General features: G+C 40.9%; 1 protein-coding gene across 1 annotated transcript in view; it reads right to left on the minus strand.

Moving 5' to 3' along the window:
- CALCRL (calcitonin receptor like receptor) overlaps positions 1-15,930 on the minus strand; it is a 51,348-nt gene extending 35,418 nt beyond the window's left edge. Inside the window, exons 1-4 of the mRNA XM_083350533.1 lie at positions 15,868-15,930; positions 5,889-6,057; positions 2,707-2,817; positions 305-417 (exon numbers count right to left, since the gene is read on the minus strand). Coding sequence (XP_083206659.1) covers positions 305-417; positions 2,707-2,817; positions 5,889-6,057; positions 15,868-15,918 — 444 coding nt within the window. The 5' untranslated portion in view covers positions 15,919-15,930. The remainder of the gene's footprint in view (positions 1-304; positions 418-2,706; positions 2,818-5,888; positions 6,058-15,867) is intronic.
- Positions 15,931-16,168: the final 238 nt, after the last annotated feature.

A 16,168-nucleotide genomic window follows, 5' to 3' on the forward strand; every position in this document is an offset into this window, starting at 1 on the left:
CACTCTGTTATGTGGCACTCGGGATTCGACCCGCCAAACTGCCGACCTTCTGATCGACAAGCACAGCATCCTAACCCACTGAGCCACCGCGTCCCTTTCAACACATCCTATACATGTCTATTGATAAATACTCCTGCTGAATTCTATAGGACCTCTTCCAGGAGAACTTATTCTAGGACGGCAATCTAAATTAATTAACCTTACTGAAATATAATGCAGTGTCAAGGGAGAAGAAATTAACATAGTGGACATTTCATAATTATTAGGCTTTTAAAATCCTTTATTCTTCTGAGAATGCAATTACCTGCAATTTATAACTTATTCGATCAATGCAAAGGCTATAGTTTGTCCAAATTCTATTACTCTCAGGGTGCACAAACCAGTGTCCACTTTCTTCACAGATCTTCGAAACTTTTTCTTTTGGAGAAAAATTAATGAGAAAAAAAATTAATTGCTGTCTCTGTGTTCAAAAATAGTTAATATTTCAATAACTGCAACAACAAAAGGCACTGAAATGCATATATACAGTACACGTGCTCAGATCGCCATTATTCCCTTTTAGTGTAAGCAACATTATGCAGAGCATAGAAAATGAATAATAAATAGAAAGGCAATTACATCTGAAGTATGAAATAAGAATTGGTCATTTACTTTTGTATTCAATCCATGTTTATTTAGCATCCATTCATTTTTTATCCCATTTCTTCTTGTTTTATCGTACATATTTCTTAAGAAACTAATTCCCATTCCCACTGCATTCAATTTACTTTTATATTTCTTTTCACTGAATTATTATTTTCATATAGCAATTCCTTTATATACTGGCAATTTATTTCTTGCAAGAAAAGGATATTATATATTTTGTCAGTTTTCAGCAGTTTCAATGATCCACTAAACAGCAAAAATCTAATCTAGCGCACCAAGGGATATTTCTTCCACGCACAAATCCCATAAGTTTTCAATAAATATTTGCAGATCTTAAAATATCTCCATTCATTTACTCGCATTTGCTAAACATTCTGCCAAGGAGCACACATCCATCTATGTGGTTTAGGTCTAGCCATGTAGCTCTGGCCCAGTTAACCTGACTGTTCCTTCCTTTTCCTATGTCATTGAGTTTTTTATATATTAATTTCCAAATCTATACTCATCCTTCAATTTACAATATTAATATTCCCTGAAAATCATCATACAAAATTTGTACCTACTGTATGTACAAATTCTTAACCAATTTTTCATACATGTATACATAAACCACCAAGAGGATATTATACTGTACTGTGATATTTGTATCACTCTCTGCTCAGTTATTAACCACTTGCAACAATCTCATTTATTTTTGTACATTCTTTACTTCCAAAATATAGTGGTCTTACTATATTCAGGAATCTGTTCAGAAGTCCATAACTCACTTTATCATATACTTTCTCTAAGTCAATAAGCTTTTTCCCAGTTTTCAGCAGCTTCAGTGATCTGCTGAACTGCAAAAATATAATCTAGCCCACCAATTGGCAGAAAGCCTTCATTAATTCTTCAAATTTTTCTTTTTATCACTTTCTGTATCTTTTCAGTCAAAATTCTATCAAACACATTCTCAGGAATGCTTTACAAATCTTTAGTATTTTATCTTATACTTGCTAGCTAACCCATAACTTGATGAGTAGGATTTTCCAGGTAGTGATGTCAAATTGATTAGTCTGTATTTCCTGGGCCTCCTTTACCTCTTCCCCTTTTTAAAAGACTGGAAGAATGATAGTTCTTCTCTAGTTTTCAGACATTCGCTCTATACTCCACTGAGTCAGCAGTTCACAGATTGCATCAATCATGCAGTGAGCCCCAGCACTTGAATTCATTCAAAGCAACCAATGTTTTTTTAACACTTCCTTGCCTATTTTGATCTGCACTCCTCTTCCATCCCCTAAATCTATAAATTACTAAGCACTGTTCTTTAACCTTGTAGCAATAAAATACACATTTACACAGTTACGTACATTTAAATGTACATAATGATGGATTATAATCAGTTCAACCTCTTAAATGAAGTAGAAGCTCTCCTTAATAGCAAAGTAAGTTTGGTTAATTGATTGAAATACCCTGCTTAAATGTCTGACTTTGTAATCTAGCTCTGAACTTAGATGAATTGAGACAACAAGCAACAAGTTGCAAATCCATCTCTAGATACTTGTCCTGCACATGCAAATTCCAAAATATTTCAAGAGATATGGAACAGTTTGATTGTCCTAATTATTTGAGACATCTTTGACCAAATGGTCCATCTGGAACATAAATCTGGTGCTTCAAAATACAAAGAAGACAAGGTCTCAACTCCATACTGTTGTTCTTGCATACAGAACATATGACCTATCACACTGGACACAGTCTAGTAGCCAACCATGAAAACACTTCTGGAGTCTGATTAAATTCCTATCTTTGCTTCCTGCCTGAAACTATTATTTCCAGAACTTGACAAACATTTAATGGCCCACAGTATAAATTGTGTAGGCCGGGGACATGGTTACATCTGACACATAATACCAAATGCATTCGAAGTAATAAGAATCCTATACTAGAAAGAGCTTGCTGTCAATTTAAGGATTTGTCATAATGTTGAATTTGTACAATTCTACCCAAATTCTCAGCACTCAGAAAATATCTTTACTGGCTCGCTTTAGTAGACAAATAGAGTACTGAATTCTTAATCCTTACCTGAAGGGTCAAAGTCCTGAAAGTAGTCTGGACAGTTTTGCATTGAAGTTTTTCCTGCCGGAGTAGTGTCCCAGCATAACCAACCATCCCATGTTCTGTTGCAATGTGGACCTACAAAGTGAAGAGGCATCATTTGAAGCATTTCATCCTAATTTACCCTGGCTGGGTACATTTTTTTCTGTACATACACAAAAAGCAAATCTTTGGATCCAATCCAAACTCCTTATGATTGACATATGCAGTATTTCTTTCCAAAGGCGCTTCCATACCAGCCTTGGTTATATAAACCCCTTCCTACCAAGAGAACCCCCCCCCCATCCATTGTTTTTGCTGTGGGCTCTTACAATTTGTTGAATGTTTACATTTTTCTGTCTTTGCCATTTTTAGTTCTAAAACCATCATCTAAATCTTGACTATTAAAAATACTGCGCAAGAGCAGAAAACAACAAAAAGACTCATGCTCTCTTACCCTTTAACTGTTACTCTATAATTTTGCAAGAAACTTGCCTGGGGACACAATGGTTTTCCAACGGGTTTCCCCAAACAAAATGAACCAACTGAAGCAGGGGAAGGGAAGCAGATCCGTCTGACCCTTCCAACCTCTGAATCCTTCCTTTGCATGCTGAAATCAGTGTCTCACCTTCTGAACTTGTGCAGGTTCCTTAGCTGCAGATATTGCTATGACATCCATCACTTTTGTTGGGAACTCACACCCAGGGCTAATCCCGAGGGGTGGAGGGGTAGGGAGCCTTCTAAATATTTTTGCCTGAAACCTAGCAGATTCCACCCGCTTAACAAAAATCGCACGAAAAACCAACTGGGTGACACTGTGCCAGTCCCAGTCTCTCAGCCCAACTCATTTCACAAGAGTTGTTGTTATGGGGAAAATAGGAGGAGGAAGATTAGATACACTTCCTCCAATTCTGCCAAGGAGAAAAAGGTAATAACCGTTTGTGGATCTCTAATAGTGATCCATTGCATGAAACCTCATTTCTATATATGAAGATTCATAATTTTACTCTTGGGATTGGAAGGCTTCTGAACTGGTCCAAGTAAACCAGTCTTAAGTAAATCTCCTTTCTTTCAAAACTGCCAAACTGAGGTCAGAAGGCTTCCTTTTTTTTTTCTTTGCAGAAGAAATTCTATACGGCATTTTTATTTTATTTTTTCTAGTGCCCTAGGATTTATACTGATGCCATTTTTGAACTTTATTCTGGGGAGGGGATAGAAAGAGCTGTTGATGCCGATTGTTGCTGTGATCTCTTGCATACCTCTCCATCGGCTTAAGGCCTCCCTTGTTGCCTGCCTTAAATAACAGCTGTTGTGAAATGAGTTTCTTTGGGATGTCTCTTGGAATTAGGAAGTATGAGAAGAGAAGCTACAAATGACTGGAGCCATTACTTTACTTGGCCACACAGTGCATACATACAGTCTCTTGCCTATTTTGCAAAAAAAGCAAACAAACCAAACCCTTAATGCAAAACTCCTGATTTTTTTTTATTGAAAAGTCCCCCCTCCCCATTTTTAAAAGACCTTTCTTTTCCTAAACCAGTGAGAATGGTTTAAAAATATTCAAGGTTTGTTGCACATTAATAATTTGACTTCTGCAGTGTAAATAAAGCTGTTCTAATGCAACACTGAATAAGATTTTAATTCAACTTAACCACTGTTTTTATAAGAGATAAACTACAATTATTTATCGCTGCCCTCCAAATCAAGGTGTACCTTTAACTGTTGCAGCAGCAAAATATTTTTCAACAAACATCTCCATTCATTAATTTGTCTATAATTTATTTTGATTCCTTTTCACAACCCAAAGCCAGTTATACATACAAAAGATAAAGCAACAAAGCACTTATTACGACATTCAAAATAAATTAAATAAACTCAAGATTCAATTAAATTAAGCAGTCCTAAATAAGAACACCCTGGATTGCCTTACTGGAAGATTTATTGGAACATATTAGAGTTTCCAGTGCTGTCTATGAAGAACTTTAAAAGATCAAATCTGCTCTTTTAGACAGGAAAAAAGCAGAATTGAAGGCTTATACTTTCAAGTATTAAATTATTTCCAAAAGGGATGTAATAAGCGCAGTATGAGTAGGTAAAAACCATTTTTTTATTATTATGGGACTTATATGCCGCCCTATCTCCCAGAGGACTCAGGGCGGCTAACAATAAAAAACCAGCAGTACAAAGTTAAGAAAAAAATTAAATAACAGCCCCAAATATTAATTACACAGTTAAAATTAAAACTTTTAAAAACCCATCATCAATCCAGGTCAGCCTGATGGAAAAAGAACGTCTTGAGGTTGCGGCGAAAGGACCGGAGGTCCGGGGCCATCTGAAGCTCAAGGGGGAGTTGATTCCAAAGGGCTGGCGCTCCCACAGAGAAGGCCCTCCCCCTGGGGGTCGCCAGCCGACATTGTCTGGCCGACAGCACCCTGAGGAGGCCCTCTCTGTGTGAGTGCACTGGGCGATGGGAAGTCGTCCCCGGCAGCAGACGGTCCTGCAGATATCCCGGGCCTAAGCCATGTAGGGCTTTAAAGGTAAGTACCAGCACCTTAAATCTCGCCCGGATTTTTAAATTATATTTGCATGAATTAACAGATGATGTGCTTTAGTCTGGTAAAACAACTTGCTTAAAATCAAAGTATATTGATGAGGTTCGAGGTTTTGGTTATGATCTTCAAGTCCTTACATGGCATGGGTCCGGGGTACCTCGAGGACCACCTGCTGCCGGCGTCGACTCCCCTCCGCCCTGTGCGTGCCCACAGAGGACCTCCTCAGGGTGCCTCCGGTCAGGGAATGTCGACTGGTGGCCCCCAGGGGGAGGGCCTTCTCTGTGGGCGCCCCGGAGCTATGGAACCAACTGCCGGTTGAGCTCCGGATGGCATCAGACCTTCGCTCCTTCCGGCGCAGGCTGAAGACCCACTTATTTGAATTAGCTGGTCTGGCCTGATGGGGAATATTAGGGTTTTTTAATGGGTCTTTTATTGTTTTTATTATTATTGTAATTTTAATTGGGCATTTGTTTAATTTCTTTTTAATTTTTGTATTGTTATTTATATATGCCCTGTTAACCGCCCTGAGTCCTTCGGGAGAAGGGCGGTATACAAATTTAATAATTAATAATAATAATAATAATAATAATAATAATAATAATAATAATAATTGTTTACCTTCATATTCTTCAGTAGTCTGCATAATTTTCTGATAGCATTCAAACTGTGCTGTCATGATTTTATTATTAGTTACACCTAGTATAGTTTGATGGTCTGTATGGTTCTTAGTTCCAGTTTCATTGGACCAATTCCCTTCTTTTTCACCTGGAACTGCTATGACAAAAGCCTGGACAGATAATGAGAAAAACTAGATTGTCACAGTTGCCAAAATAATTGCAAACACTGTACAGAGAATGAATTGAATTGGATGAATTAACGCAAACCATTTTGAAGTATGTAAAAAGGTGCAGACGAAGTAACTGGGCAGAAGAACATTAAATTGATGCGATCTGAAAAAAATTCCTCTGAATGTGTCTTCAAAGGTACAATTTCTCTCTATCTCTCTCATCCAAAATAAATAAATAAATAAATAATCTCCACGTATAACTGTCCAAAATGTGTTCGAGTTTCAGGCACCTCAGCCTAACTTTATAAATGACTCAAATCAGCCATGTTAGCATTAAAGGAGGCTTCGAAAGGATTGGGAGAAATTGGAGCCCGCTTTCACTGTGCTTCAAAAGCCTCTTTCTCCAAACTGTGTGATTTTGAGAAGGCAGCTTCTGAAGGATCATGAGAATGGAGGCTGCTTGGAGAGTGACATGAAGGGGTTTCAGTAAGAAGGCCACACCCCACATAGTCTAGGCATGCCTGTCAACAGCTGGAGAAAAATGGTGAAGAGGGGTATTTTATAGGCAGGGAGTTAGAATAAAATAGAGCTGGAAGGGACCTTGGAGGTCTTCTAGTCCAGCCCCCTGCTCAAGCAGGAGGACCTATACCATCTCAGACAAGTGACTGTCTAGCCCAGGCATGTCAAACTTGCGACGTCATGTGACATCGCGTGACATATCGGAGCTTTTTTCCCATTGCTGGCAATGGGGTGGGCGTGGTTTTGTTGTGACGCGTCTGGCCCGTGGGCCGGCAGTTTGACACCCCTGGTCTAGCTTCTTTTTAAAAATCTCCAATGATGGAGCGCCCATGATTTCTGGGGGCAAGGTGTTCCACTGGTTAATTGTCCTCACTGTCAGGAAGTTTCTCCTTAATTCCAGGTTGCTTCTTTCTTTGATCAGTTTCCAACCATTGTTTCTTGTCCTGCCCTCTGGTGCTTTGGTGAATAATGTGACCACCTCTTCTTGGTGGCAGCCCCTCAAATCCTGGAACACTGCTATCCTGTCTCCCCTATTTCTTCTTTTCTTTAGACTAGCCAAACCCAAGTCCTGCAGCCGTTCTTCGTATACTTTAGTTTCTAGGCCTTTGATCATCTTAGCTGCTCTTCTCTGAATTTTTCCAAACTCTCAATATGTTTTTTGTGATATGATGACCAAAATTGGCTGCAGTATTCCAGGTGAGGTCTTACTAGGGTTTCATAAAGCGGTAGTAATACCTCGCGTGATCTTGATTCTATGCCTCTGTTTATTCAACCCAGGATTTTATTAGTTTTTTTGGTTGCTGCTGCACACTGCTGGCTCATGGTTAAGTGATTGTCCACAAGGACTTCAAGGTCCCCCTCACAGTTACTGTTTTTAAGCCAGGTCTCACCCAATCTGTACTGGTACCTTTGATTTTTCTTGCCTAAATGTAAAACTTTGCTTTTCTCCACACTGAAACTCATTTTGTTGGATAGGGCCCATTGTTCAAGTTTGTCAATATCTTTTTGGATCCTGAGTTTGTCTTCTGGGGTGTTGGCTACTCCTGTCAGTTTGGTGTCATCGGCAAATTTGATGAGTTCCCCTTCAATTCTCTTATTTAAGTCATTGATGAAGATATTGAAGAGTACTGGGCTTAGGGTGGAACCCTGTGGTACCCCACTCCTTACTTCTCTCCATGTATATGTAGTGACGTTGAGGACAGCTACAGATCCTTCTGATGTTGCCTATTCCACCTTTTTCTAGCTTATTAAGCAGCAGGTTGTGGTCTACTTTATCAAATGCCTTACTGAAGTCTGTGTATACTACGTCCACAGTATTTTGCTGGTCTATTAGTGTAGTCACTTTATCGAAGAATGAAATAAGATAGGTTTGGCATGATTTGTTTTAAACAAACCCGTGCTGGCTACTAGTTAGAAAGTTGCTTGCTTCTGGTTGTTCACAGATCTGTTTTTTGATTATCTTTTCTAGGATCTTCTTGGGTATTGATGGTAAACTGATTTGTTAGGTTTGAATAGACGATCGACACCGTGAGGTTTAATGCAAGAACGTTTATTAACACAAGCAATAGTCAACTGCCGATTAACCGTTTAACTCCCCCTTATATAGTCTGTTACATTCAAACAGTGGCCAATCCCCAGCCCGGAAACTCCCGCCTTAATTGCATTAGCCAATAATTGCACTCTAGAGCTTCCCGCTTCCAGGAAAGCCCCTTTAATTAATCTACAGACACAACACCCCTTCCCCCCCACTAATGTTATTTATTAACATAGTCTCTCAAATATGATGGTGGCTTGTGAACCCTGGTAGGGTATCTATTACTCTTGTTGACAACCGTCTCATTTGCTGTCTGGCCATTGGCAATTGTCCCAGATGTTTGGGCCAAGGGCTCTGATGACACAATGTTAGTGTTTTGTTGTTGTTGAGTTTGTTGTTGTTGTTCTGGACCTCTATGAGATACACTTCAGCTACCCATTGGAAACAACTCCCAGTCATCATTGCCCTGCTGAGGCACTGTGTTAGGTAACCTGGTTTGTGTTTCACCTCCAACCTCTCCATACCCAGTAGTTGTTGAGCTCGGGTAGTCAGGATTGGATATGACATCCTGAGCCTGTGTGTATTGGCCCACATCATTTTGCACAATTTCTGGGGCCCTTTTCCTTAATTGGTCAATATGTCTCTTAATTACTCTATTCCCTTCCCCAATAGTGTATGACAACGGCCCCGTGACATCAATGACCGCTCCCGGTACCCATTTGTCTACCGGCCCAGAGTTCCTGGCCCAAACTAAGTCCCCAATGTTGAGAGACCGGGTTGGTATAGCCGCCTCAGCTTCTGTGGGTAGTCTATCAGGGTGAAGTCTGTCCAGCTTTGTTGTTAATCTTCTTCCCCACCTCATCTCAGCCGGGCTCTTCCCTGTAGCTGTGCAGGGTGTAGTATGCTGTGACAGAAGGAATTGTGCCAATCTCTGTTGCCAGTTGCCGCGGATGATTCGTTTCAGAGCGTCTTTTGTTGTACGGACGTTGCGTTCAGCCAAGCCATTGGTGGACGGGTGAAAGGGTGCCGAAGTCGTGTGCCTAATCCAATTGGCCTTGAGGAAATCCTGAAATTCAGCAGAGGTGAATTGGGGCCCATTGTCAGAGACAATTACGTCAGGTAACCCATGGGTGGCAAAGAGGCCCCTTAAAACCTGAATTGTTTTAGCTGAAGACATAGATTTAACAGGCACAACCTCCAACCACCGGGAAAAGCTGTCTACCACAACTAGGAATGTTAGGCCTTGAAATGGCCCTGCGAAGTCAATATGAATGTGTGACCATGGATTCCTAGCTGCTTCCCATTTGTGAGTTGTAATGTGAGCCTGTTCCGGCCTAGATCGTTGACATAGATAACAACCAGCTACGCACTCTTCAATTGCTGTGTCTAACCCAGGCCACCACAAATGGCTTCTAGCTAGAGCCTTCATGCGTACTATTCCCGGGTGACCATCATGTAATTCAGCTAATACTGACTTCCTATGAATCTCAGGGATCACCACTCGGCTGCCCCACAACAAGCATCCCAAATGAGATGATAATTCATCTTTTCTCCTAAAATAAGGTGTGAATTTAGGGTCTGGATTTTTGTTGGGCCATCCCCCTTGAACCCAGGCTGAAATTCTGTTGAGTATTAGATCTTTCTTAGTGGCCACTGCAATGTCCTTTGCAGTTAATGGGCACTCAGATATTTCGTGTAATGACAAAATCTGACCCACTGGAGCAGGATCCCCCTCAGTGTCAGTTAAGGGCAATCTGCTTAAAGCATCTGCATGGCCCATTTCTTTGCCTGGTCTATGTTTTAGAGAGAACGAGTACGCTGACAGGAATATAGACCACCTAAGCATCCTAGGGGACATGATCTGAGGTGTCTGCCTATCCGTAGTAAACAATCCCAATAAGGGTTTATGGTCAGTGTAAATGGTAAAGTTCCTACCATAAAGGTAATCATGGAACTTTTTTACACCTGCCACTATTGCTAAAGCTTCCCTGTCAATTTGGGCATAATTCCTTTCAGCTTTTGTAAGCGTCCTGGAATAATATGCAATTGGCTTTTGCTGACCCTTGTCATCCATATGGCTGATGACAGCCCCAACCCCATAAGGTGAAGCATCACACGCTAAATAAATTGGCTTATTTTCAATAAAGTGTGTAACAGTGGAATGGCTAGACAAAATGTCCTTTAACGTTTGAAAACTGATTCTATGTTTTTCCTGCCATTGCCAAGGGGTTTTCTTGTCTAAAAGCCTATGTAATGGTTCAGCAATAGCAGCTTTATGTGGTAAAAATGTATGATAAAAATTAACTAATCCTAAAAAAGCTTGTAATTCAGCCTTGTTCTTTGGTTCAGGTGCCAATTTAATTGCTTTAATTTTTTCAGTTGTTGGATGAATGCCCTTCTCATCAATTCTAAACCCCAAAAATTCTGTTGATTTAACTCCAATAAAACATTTTTCCCTTTTTAATTTAAGTCCTGCAGCTCTAAATTTCCCCAATACCTGTTCCAACCGGTCAGCTAGGATTTCTTCAGTTTTTCCAGCAATCAGGACATCATCAAAGTAAGGGCATACACCAGGTATGCCCTTTAAGGTCCTCTCCATCACCTCCTGAAAGATGCCTGGAGCTGCTGCAATTCCAAATTGAAGCCTGTGAACTCGAAACGCCCCCTTGTGGGTAACAATCGTTTGGGCCTCGGCGGCTTCCTTAGACACGGTAAGCTGTAAATACGCCTGCGCCAAGTCGAGCTTGGCAAAGATGGCGCCGTCCTGGATCGTCGCGAGGACCTGCTTCACCGTTGGGACCGGGTAAGCGTGTTTTTTCATTCCTAAATTTAGGGTGGCTTTATAATCGGCACAAATCCTCACATCCCCATTAGGTTTAAGGGGTGTGACGATTGGTGTCTCCCACAGGCCTCCCTCGACTGGTTCTAGCACGCGTTGGCCTACAAGCTTATCAAGCTCGGCCTCGATTTTTTGTTTAAGGGCGAAAGGCACCCTCCGGGCCTTCAATCTAATTGGCTTTACTGTGGGGTCCAAATTAAAATTAATGGGGGGGCCTTTATATTTACCTAAAGATCCATCAAATACGTCTGCGAATTCGTCGCAAACAGATTTGAGGGTCTTACTTTGAATTGTATTTATTCCCCCTACCCAAATTCCTAAAGCAAGGAACCAATTAAGGCCTACTAAGCTAGTTCTTTGGCCCTCGGTCACTAACAGGTCCAATGACCCATTGAACCTCTTGTAAGTAACCCTAATGGTGATTTACCCTTAATAGTTATGGGGGATTTTTGAAAATCGGCTAACTGGATTCCGGTCGGTTTAAGTGGAATTTTGTGACCACTTTTCCGTTCAATGTGCTTCAAAGTTTCACATGAAATTATTGATACTGAGGCCCCTGAATCTACCTCCATTTTGCAGGGTATTCCTTGCAATTGGACTATAATTTTTAATTTAGGCCTCAGTATGTGATTTATTTTTCGTTGTCCAATGTGGTTGACTCTCGCCCCCACCCCGCGGTTGGATTGTCGTGCCCTAGGTCTAGGGGTCTCTATGCCACGATCCCAGGGGGTTACCTTACCTTCGGCCCAGACGTCCATTTCGTGGATTCGGTTGTCTCGCGTCCGGTTGCGGCAAATGGCCTGGATGTGGCCGGTCTTTCCACACGATCTGCATTTTGCTGTGCGGAATCTGCAAGTTGATCTGGGATGGTTACCCCCACAGCTACCACATCTAATGTCCGCGTCTCTCGGTCTGGGCTGGCTGTCCCATAGTGATCTTTGCACTGCTTGCAGCTGTTGTCTTCGGGCCTGGTCTGGTACTTTGGTGCGCGGGGGTCTGGCTGCCATTTTCCCAAATCGTCTGGAGATCTCAGCTATGTCGGCCTCCCATTGCTGGTCCACCTCCCCGCTGTCCACATGGCTTTCAAGATTGATTTCGGCTGCAGAGCCCATGCTATATCGGGGGGGGGGTCTCGCGTTCCCGTTGATTCATACGTCAGTATCTCATCGAGGACTTCCTGCAGATCTCCCGTAGGCTTAGCGATGATTCGATTTTGTTGATTCTCGTCCCGCAAGCCAAGCACCACTCGATCTCGGATCCTAATTTCGAGGTTGTCATATTTGCACCTCAAAGCCGCCTCTCTCACCACTGCCACGAACTGAGTAATCGATTCGCCGGGTCTTTGATTCCTCTTTTCAAAAATCTGTCTCCAAAATAATTCAGACCTTTTTGGCGTGAAGTGAACCTTCAGTTTTGCCAATAAGTCTGCATACGAGACGCTAGACACTGGCAGCGGTTGGCACAGGCCTACGGCAATCCGATACACAGGCGTCCCGCTAATGGTCAAAAGAGCCACGGCTTTCTTTCTGTCGTCCGTAATGTCGTTTACTAACAGGAACCCTTCAACCTGGCCAACATATTCTTCCCAGTCTTCTGGAAATCGCGGATCAAACTCTTTCAGCGAGCCAACTTGTGCCATTATTAATTTTATTCGGCAGTGTTGTACTTCGGTTGACTGCGTTCAAATTTTCCCACCTTGCGCACAGCTGATTCCGCCGTTCCTTCACCGATCTGCCGTCTATCCCACCTTCGTCGCCAATTGTTAGGTTCGAATAGACGATTGACACCGTGAGGTTTAATGCAAGAACGTTTATTAACACAAGCAATAGTCAACTGCCGATTAACCGTTTAACTCCCCCTTATATAGTCTGTTACATTCAAACAGTGGCCAATCCCCAGCCCGGAAACTCCCGCCTTAATTGCATTAGCCAATAATTGCACTCAGAGCTTCCCGCTTCCAGGAAAGCCCCTTTTATTAATCTACAGACACAACGTGATTGGTCTGTAGTTTCCTGGGTCCGTTTTTCCCCACCCCGTTTCTTGAAGATGGGAACCACAGCAGCCCTTTTCCAATCCTCAGGTACTTCCTGGTGCTCCAGGATTTTTGAAAGATGTAATGGAATGGTTCTGAGATAACATCTGCCAGCTCCTTCAGAACTCTGGGATGTAATCTGTCAGGCCCTGGTGATTTATATTCGTCAGGGTCAGATAAGTGTTCGCTTACCATTTTCTTGCTTATTTTAATTTTTATTTCTTTTGCAATGTTTTTTTTTTGGTATGTTGGGCTATGGTTTCTTTTTGTGTGAAGACTGATGTAAAGTATGAGTTAAGCAGTTTTTCTGGACTGAGGCAGCTTTTCTTGTGGTAGTGGGCCACGTGGATGGTGAGTTTTCCATGGATGGATGTAGCTTTGTATAAAGCCTGTGCTGAGTCCCAAGGCATTTTGCACTTTTGCACTTTGTCCAATTATTGACCCATGAGACTGCTTAATGACCACAATCAGGACTGCTGAAATCTTGATTGTTGAGTGAAATGGTCATGTGACATCTTGCTCAATGACCGCTTCACTCAGTAACCAATATTCCAGTCCCAATTGTGGATTTTAAATTGACAACTACAATGCCTCTATGATTGATAGGCATGCTCTTTTGTAGTGTATTTAATAATTTCAACCTTTTGTAATAAAGTAACAACAATTTATGTTCTTTTCACTTCTGTGTTCCACTTGATTTGTAAATCATCCTGACACCTGCTGTTTTAAGATCCCCTCTGCACCAATATTCTGATATTATTATTTTGCCATTCAATGTGATTTTCTGCTACCCCTTCAAAAGTCTTAACAAGGTTCAGAAAGGAGGTTATGATACCTTTTGACAAACTATAAAACTCCAGTTCTTGTCTTGGATGACATCCTGACTGGAGAAGTGTCCCCATGAACAATGAATATCTTGATTTTGACTATCTGTGGCAGAGGAACGTAGACATTATTTTGCATTTTGCAAATTTAGCATAAATCTTATTATTTGTTAATATAGCTTTAATAAAAAGTATTATTTCATACTATTTATATGTGTCTGCTTATCTTAGCTTAGTTGTATCCTCCAACTAAGAATCCCAGTTGAGGAGCAGCTAGAAGGAAAAACTGCTTTTGTTTCCTGCAAAGTTTTTCTATTGCATTTGTTTTCATCTTTCCTTCTTCCAAACAAACTGCTATTCATTGTAAGAAAAGACCCATGGAGTTTAAATGACACAGATTGCCCACCACATGTGTCATATGATTGTGATTTACAATCTTCCCTGCTGGCATGTGAAAAGCAAAGTCAATGGGGAAACTGGAAGAAAGTCAGAAGTCATGGTTACTGAGGTCTTCACTTAATGATCCACATGATTCTTGCTTAACAATGGTAATTGGAAGTGCTATTGCTAAATGGCATGGTCACATGTCATTCTTTATAATCACATTGCTTAATGATGGAAATTCCGCTCTCAATTGCCATTATTAAGTGAAGACTACTTGTACTGGTAGAGTTCAGAAATCATAAGCCATTGTATGATTTATCTGGTTTTCGTTTAGCATGAATTGTCAAAGCAGCCATTGTGGTGTGTAACCCATAATTAATGGCATAGTATGTCATGGAAACCCAGTCAATTGTGGACTATTTATTAAAACATGGTTAAAATGTAGAATAGCATACCTATATTATGGGGCTGTTGGAATGCAAGATAAGCAAATGGAAACATGCATATTATCATCATCATCATCACAACATAATGTTGTGTGTCAAATGTTATGTAATATAATTGGGACCTTTAAAGGATAACATTATTGCATATGTGCTCTCAAGAACGACTCTAAGAGTCATTAATATTACAGACACTGCTGGTTTATAACATGTCTCATTAAATTAAAATTCTACAGACATGCTAAGCTACAACCCTTAAAATTCTCATCCAGAAGTTTTTGAATGTTATCCCATCTGGAAGCCACTAGATTGAGAAAGACTGATACCAAGTAGATTTCCAAAATTGACTTCTTTCAAGCAGAAGCCTTCCTCAAGAAACCAAAACTGGGCCAATCCACACAAAGAACATGTGCTATGCAACATAATTTGTGCTGAATTTCATATTCTGGGTGCCGTGGTGGTGCAGTGATTAGAATGTAGTACTGCAGGCTAATTCATGGCTCACTGCCAGAAGTTTGATCCTGACCGGCTCAAGGTTGACTTAGCCTTCCATCCATCCGAGGCCAGTAAAATGAGGACCCAGATTGTTGGGGGGCAATATGCTGACTCTGTTAACTGCTTAAAGAGTGCTGTAAAGCACTGTGAAGGAGTATATAAGTCTAAGTGCTATTGCTGTTGCTACCTTGGATCTCTCCAGTTATCTCCTGCTAAGTTTACAGCTAAGGCGGTTAACCAAAGGACACATTCTGTTGAACAAATTGGGGTATCCTATAAAGGTAATGTATATACCTAAATGTTGACACTTTGTATTTTACGCATACGTATTTTATTACTGTATTTTTCTTGCATCTATTTTACCCTGGAATATTTTATTTTTGTTTCATATTTGATATCATAATAACAATGGCAATAGCACTTAGACTTACATACCACTTCACAGTGCTTTACAGCCTTCTCTAAACAGTTTACAGAACCAGCATATTGCCCCCCAATAATCTGGGTCCTCATTTTACCAACCTTGGAAGAAAGGAAGGCTGCGTCAACCCTGAGCCAGCCAGAATTGAATTAGAATCAAACTCCTGCATACTAACCACTGCACCCCTACTAATCAATCAATAAACTATCTATCTAGCTACCCAGCTATAACAACAAGCAAGATTTAAGAGCAGTTTCCATTCATGTATACACACTATTATATAAACATCTGCAGATGTGCGTGTAGAGGAAACACTCACCAATGTCATAGCTAAGAGAAGCAGCAGCTGTACAGTCCAACTGGTTTCCATCACTAAATGTAGTTTTACAATTTCACCAAAAAACTGTAGCTGAAAAAACCAAAACAAAATATAAACATCTTAAAACTTTATGGTTATGATCTTAAACTCATTCACTGGGGAAATACCCCACACGCAGCATGTAAGCTGGCTTAACCCTCAGTAGACATATATAAGATTACGGTATGACTCAGCTTTCAGCGGGAGGGCTGAAGTTTGCGCTTAACTTTTCCACTTCAGCCAGTGAAACTTAAAGGCATCC

The sequence above is a fragment of the Vipera ursinii genome (assembly GCF_947247035.1).
Source record: "Vipera ursinii genome assembly, chromosome: 1".
Taxonomy (NCBI): domain Eukaryota; kingdom Metazoa; phylum Chordata; class Lepidosauria; order Squamata; family Viperidae; genus Vipera; species Vipera ursinii.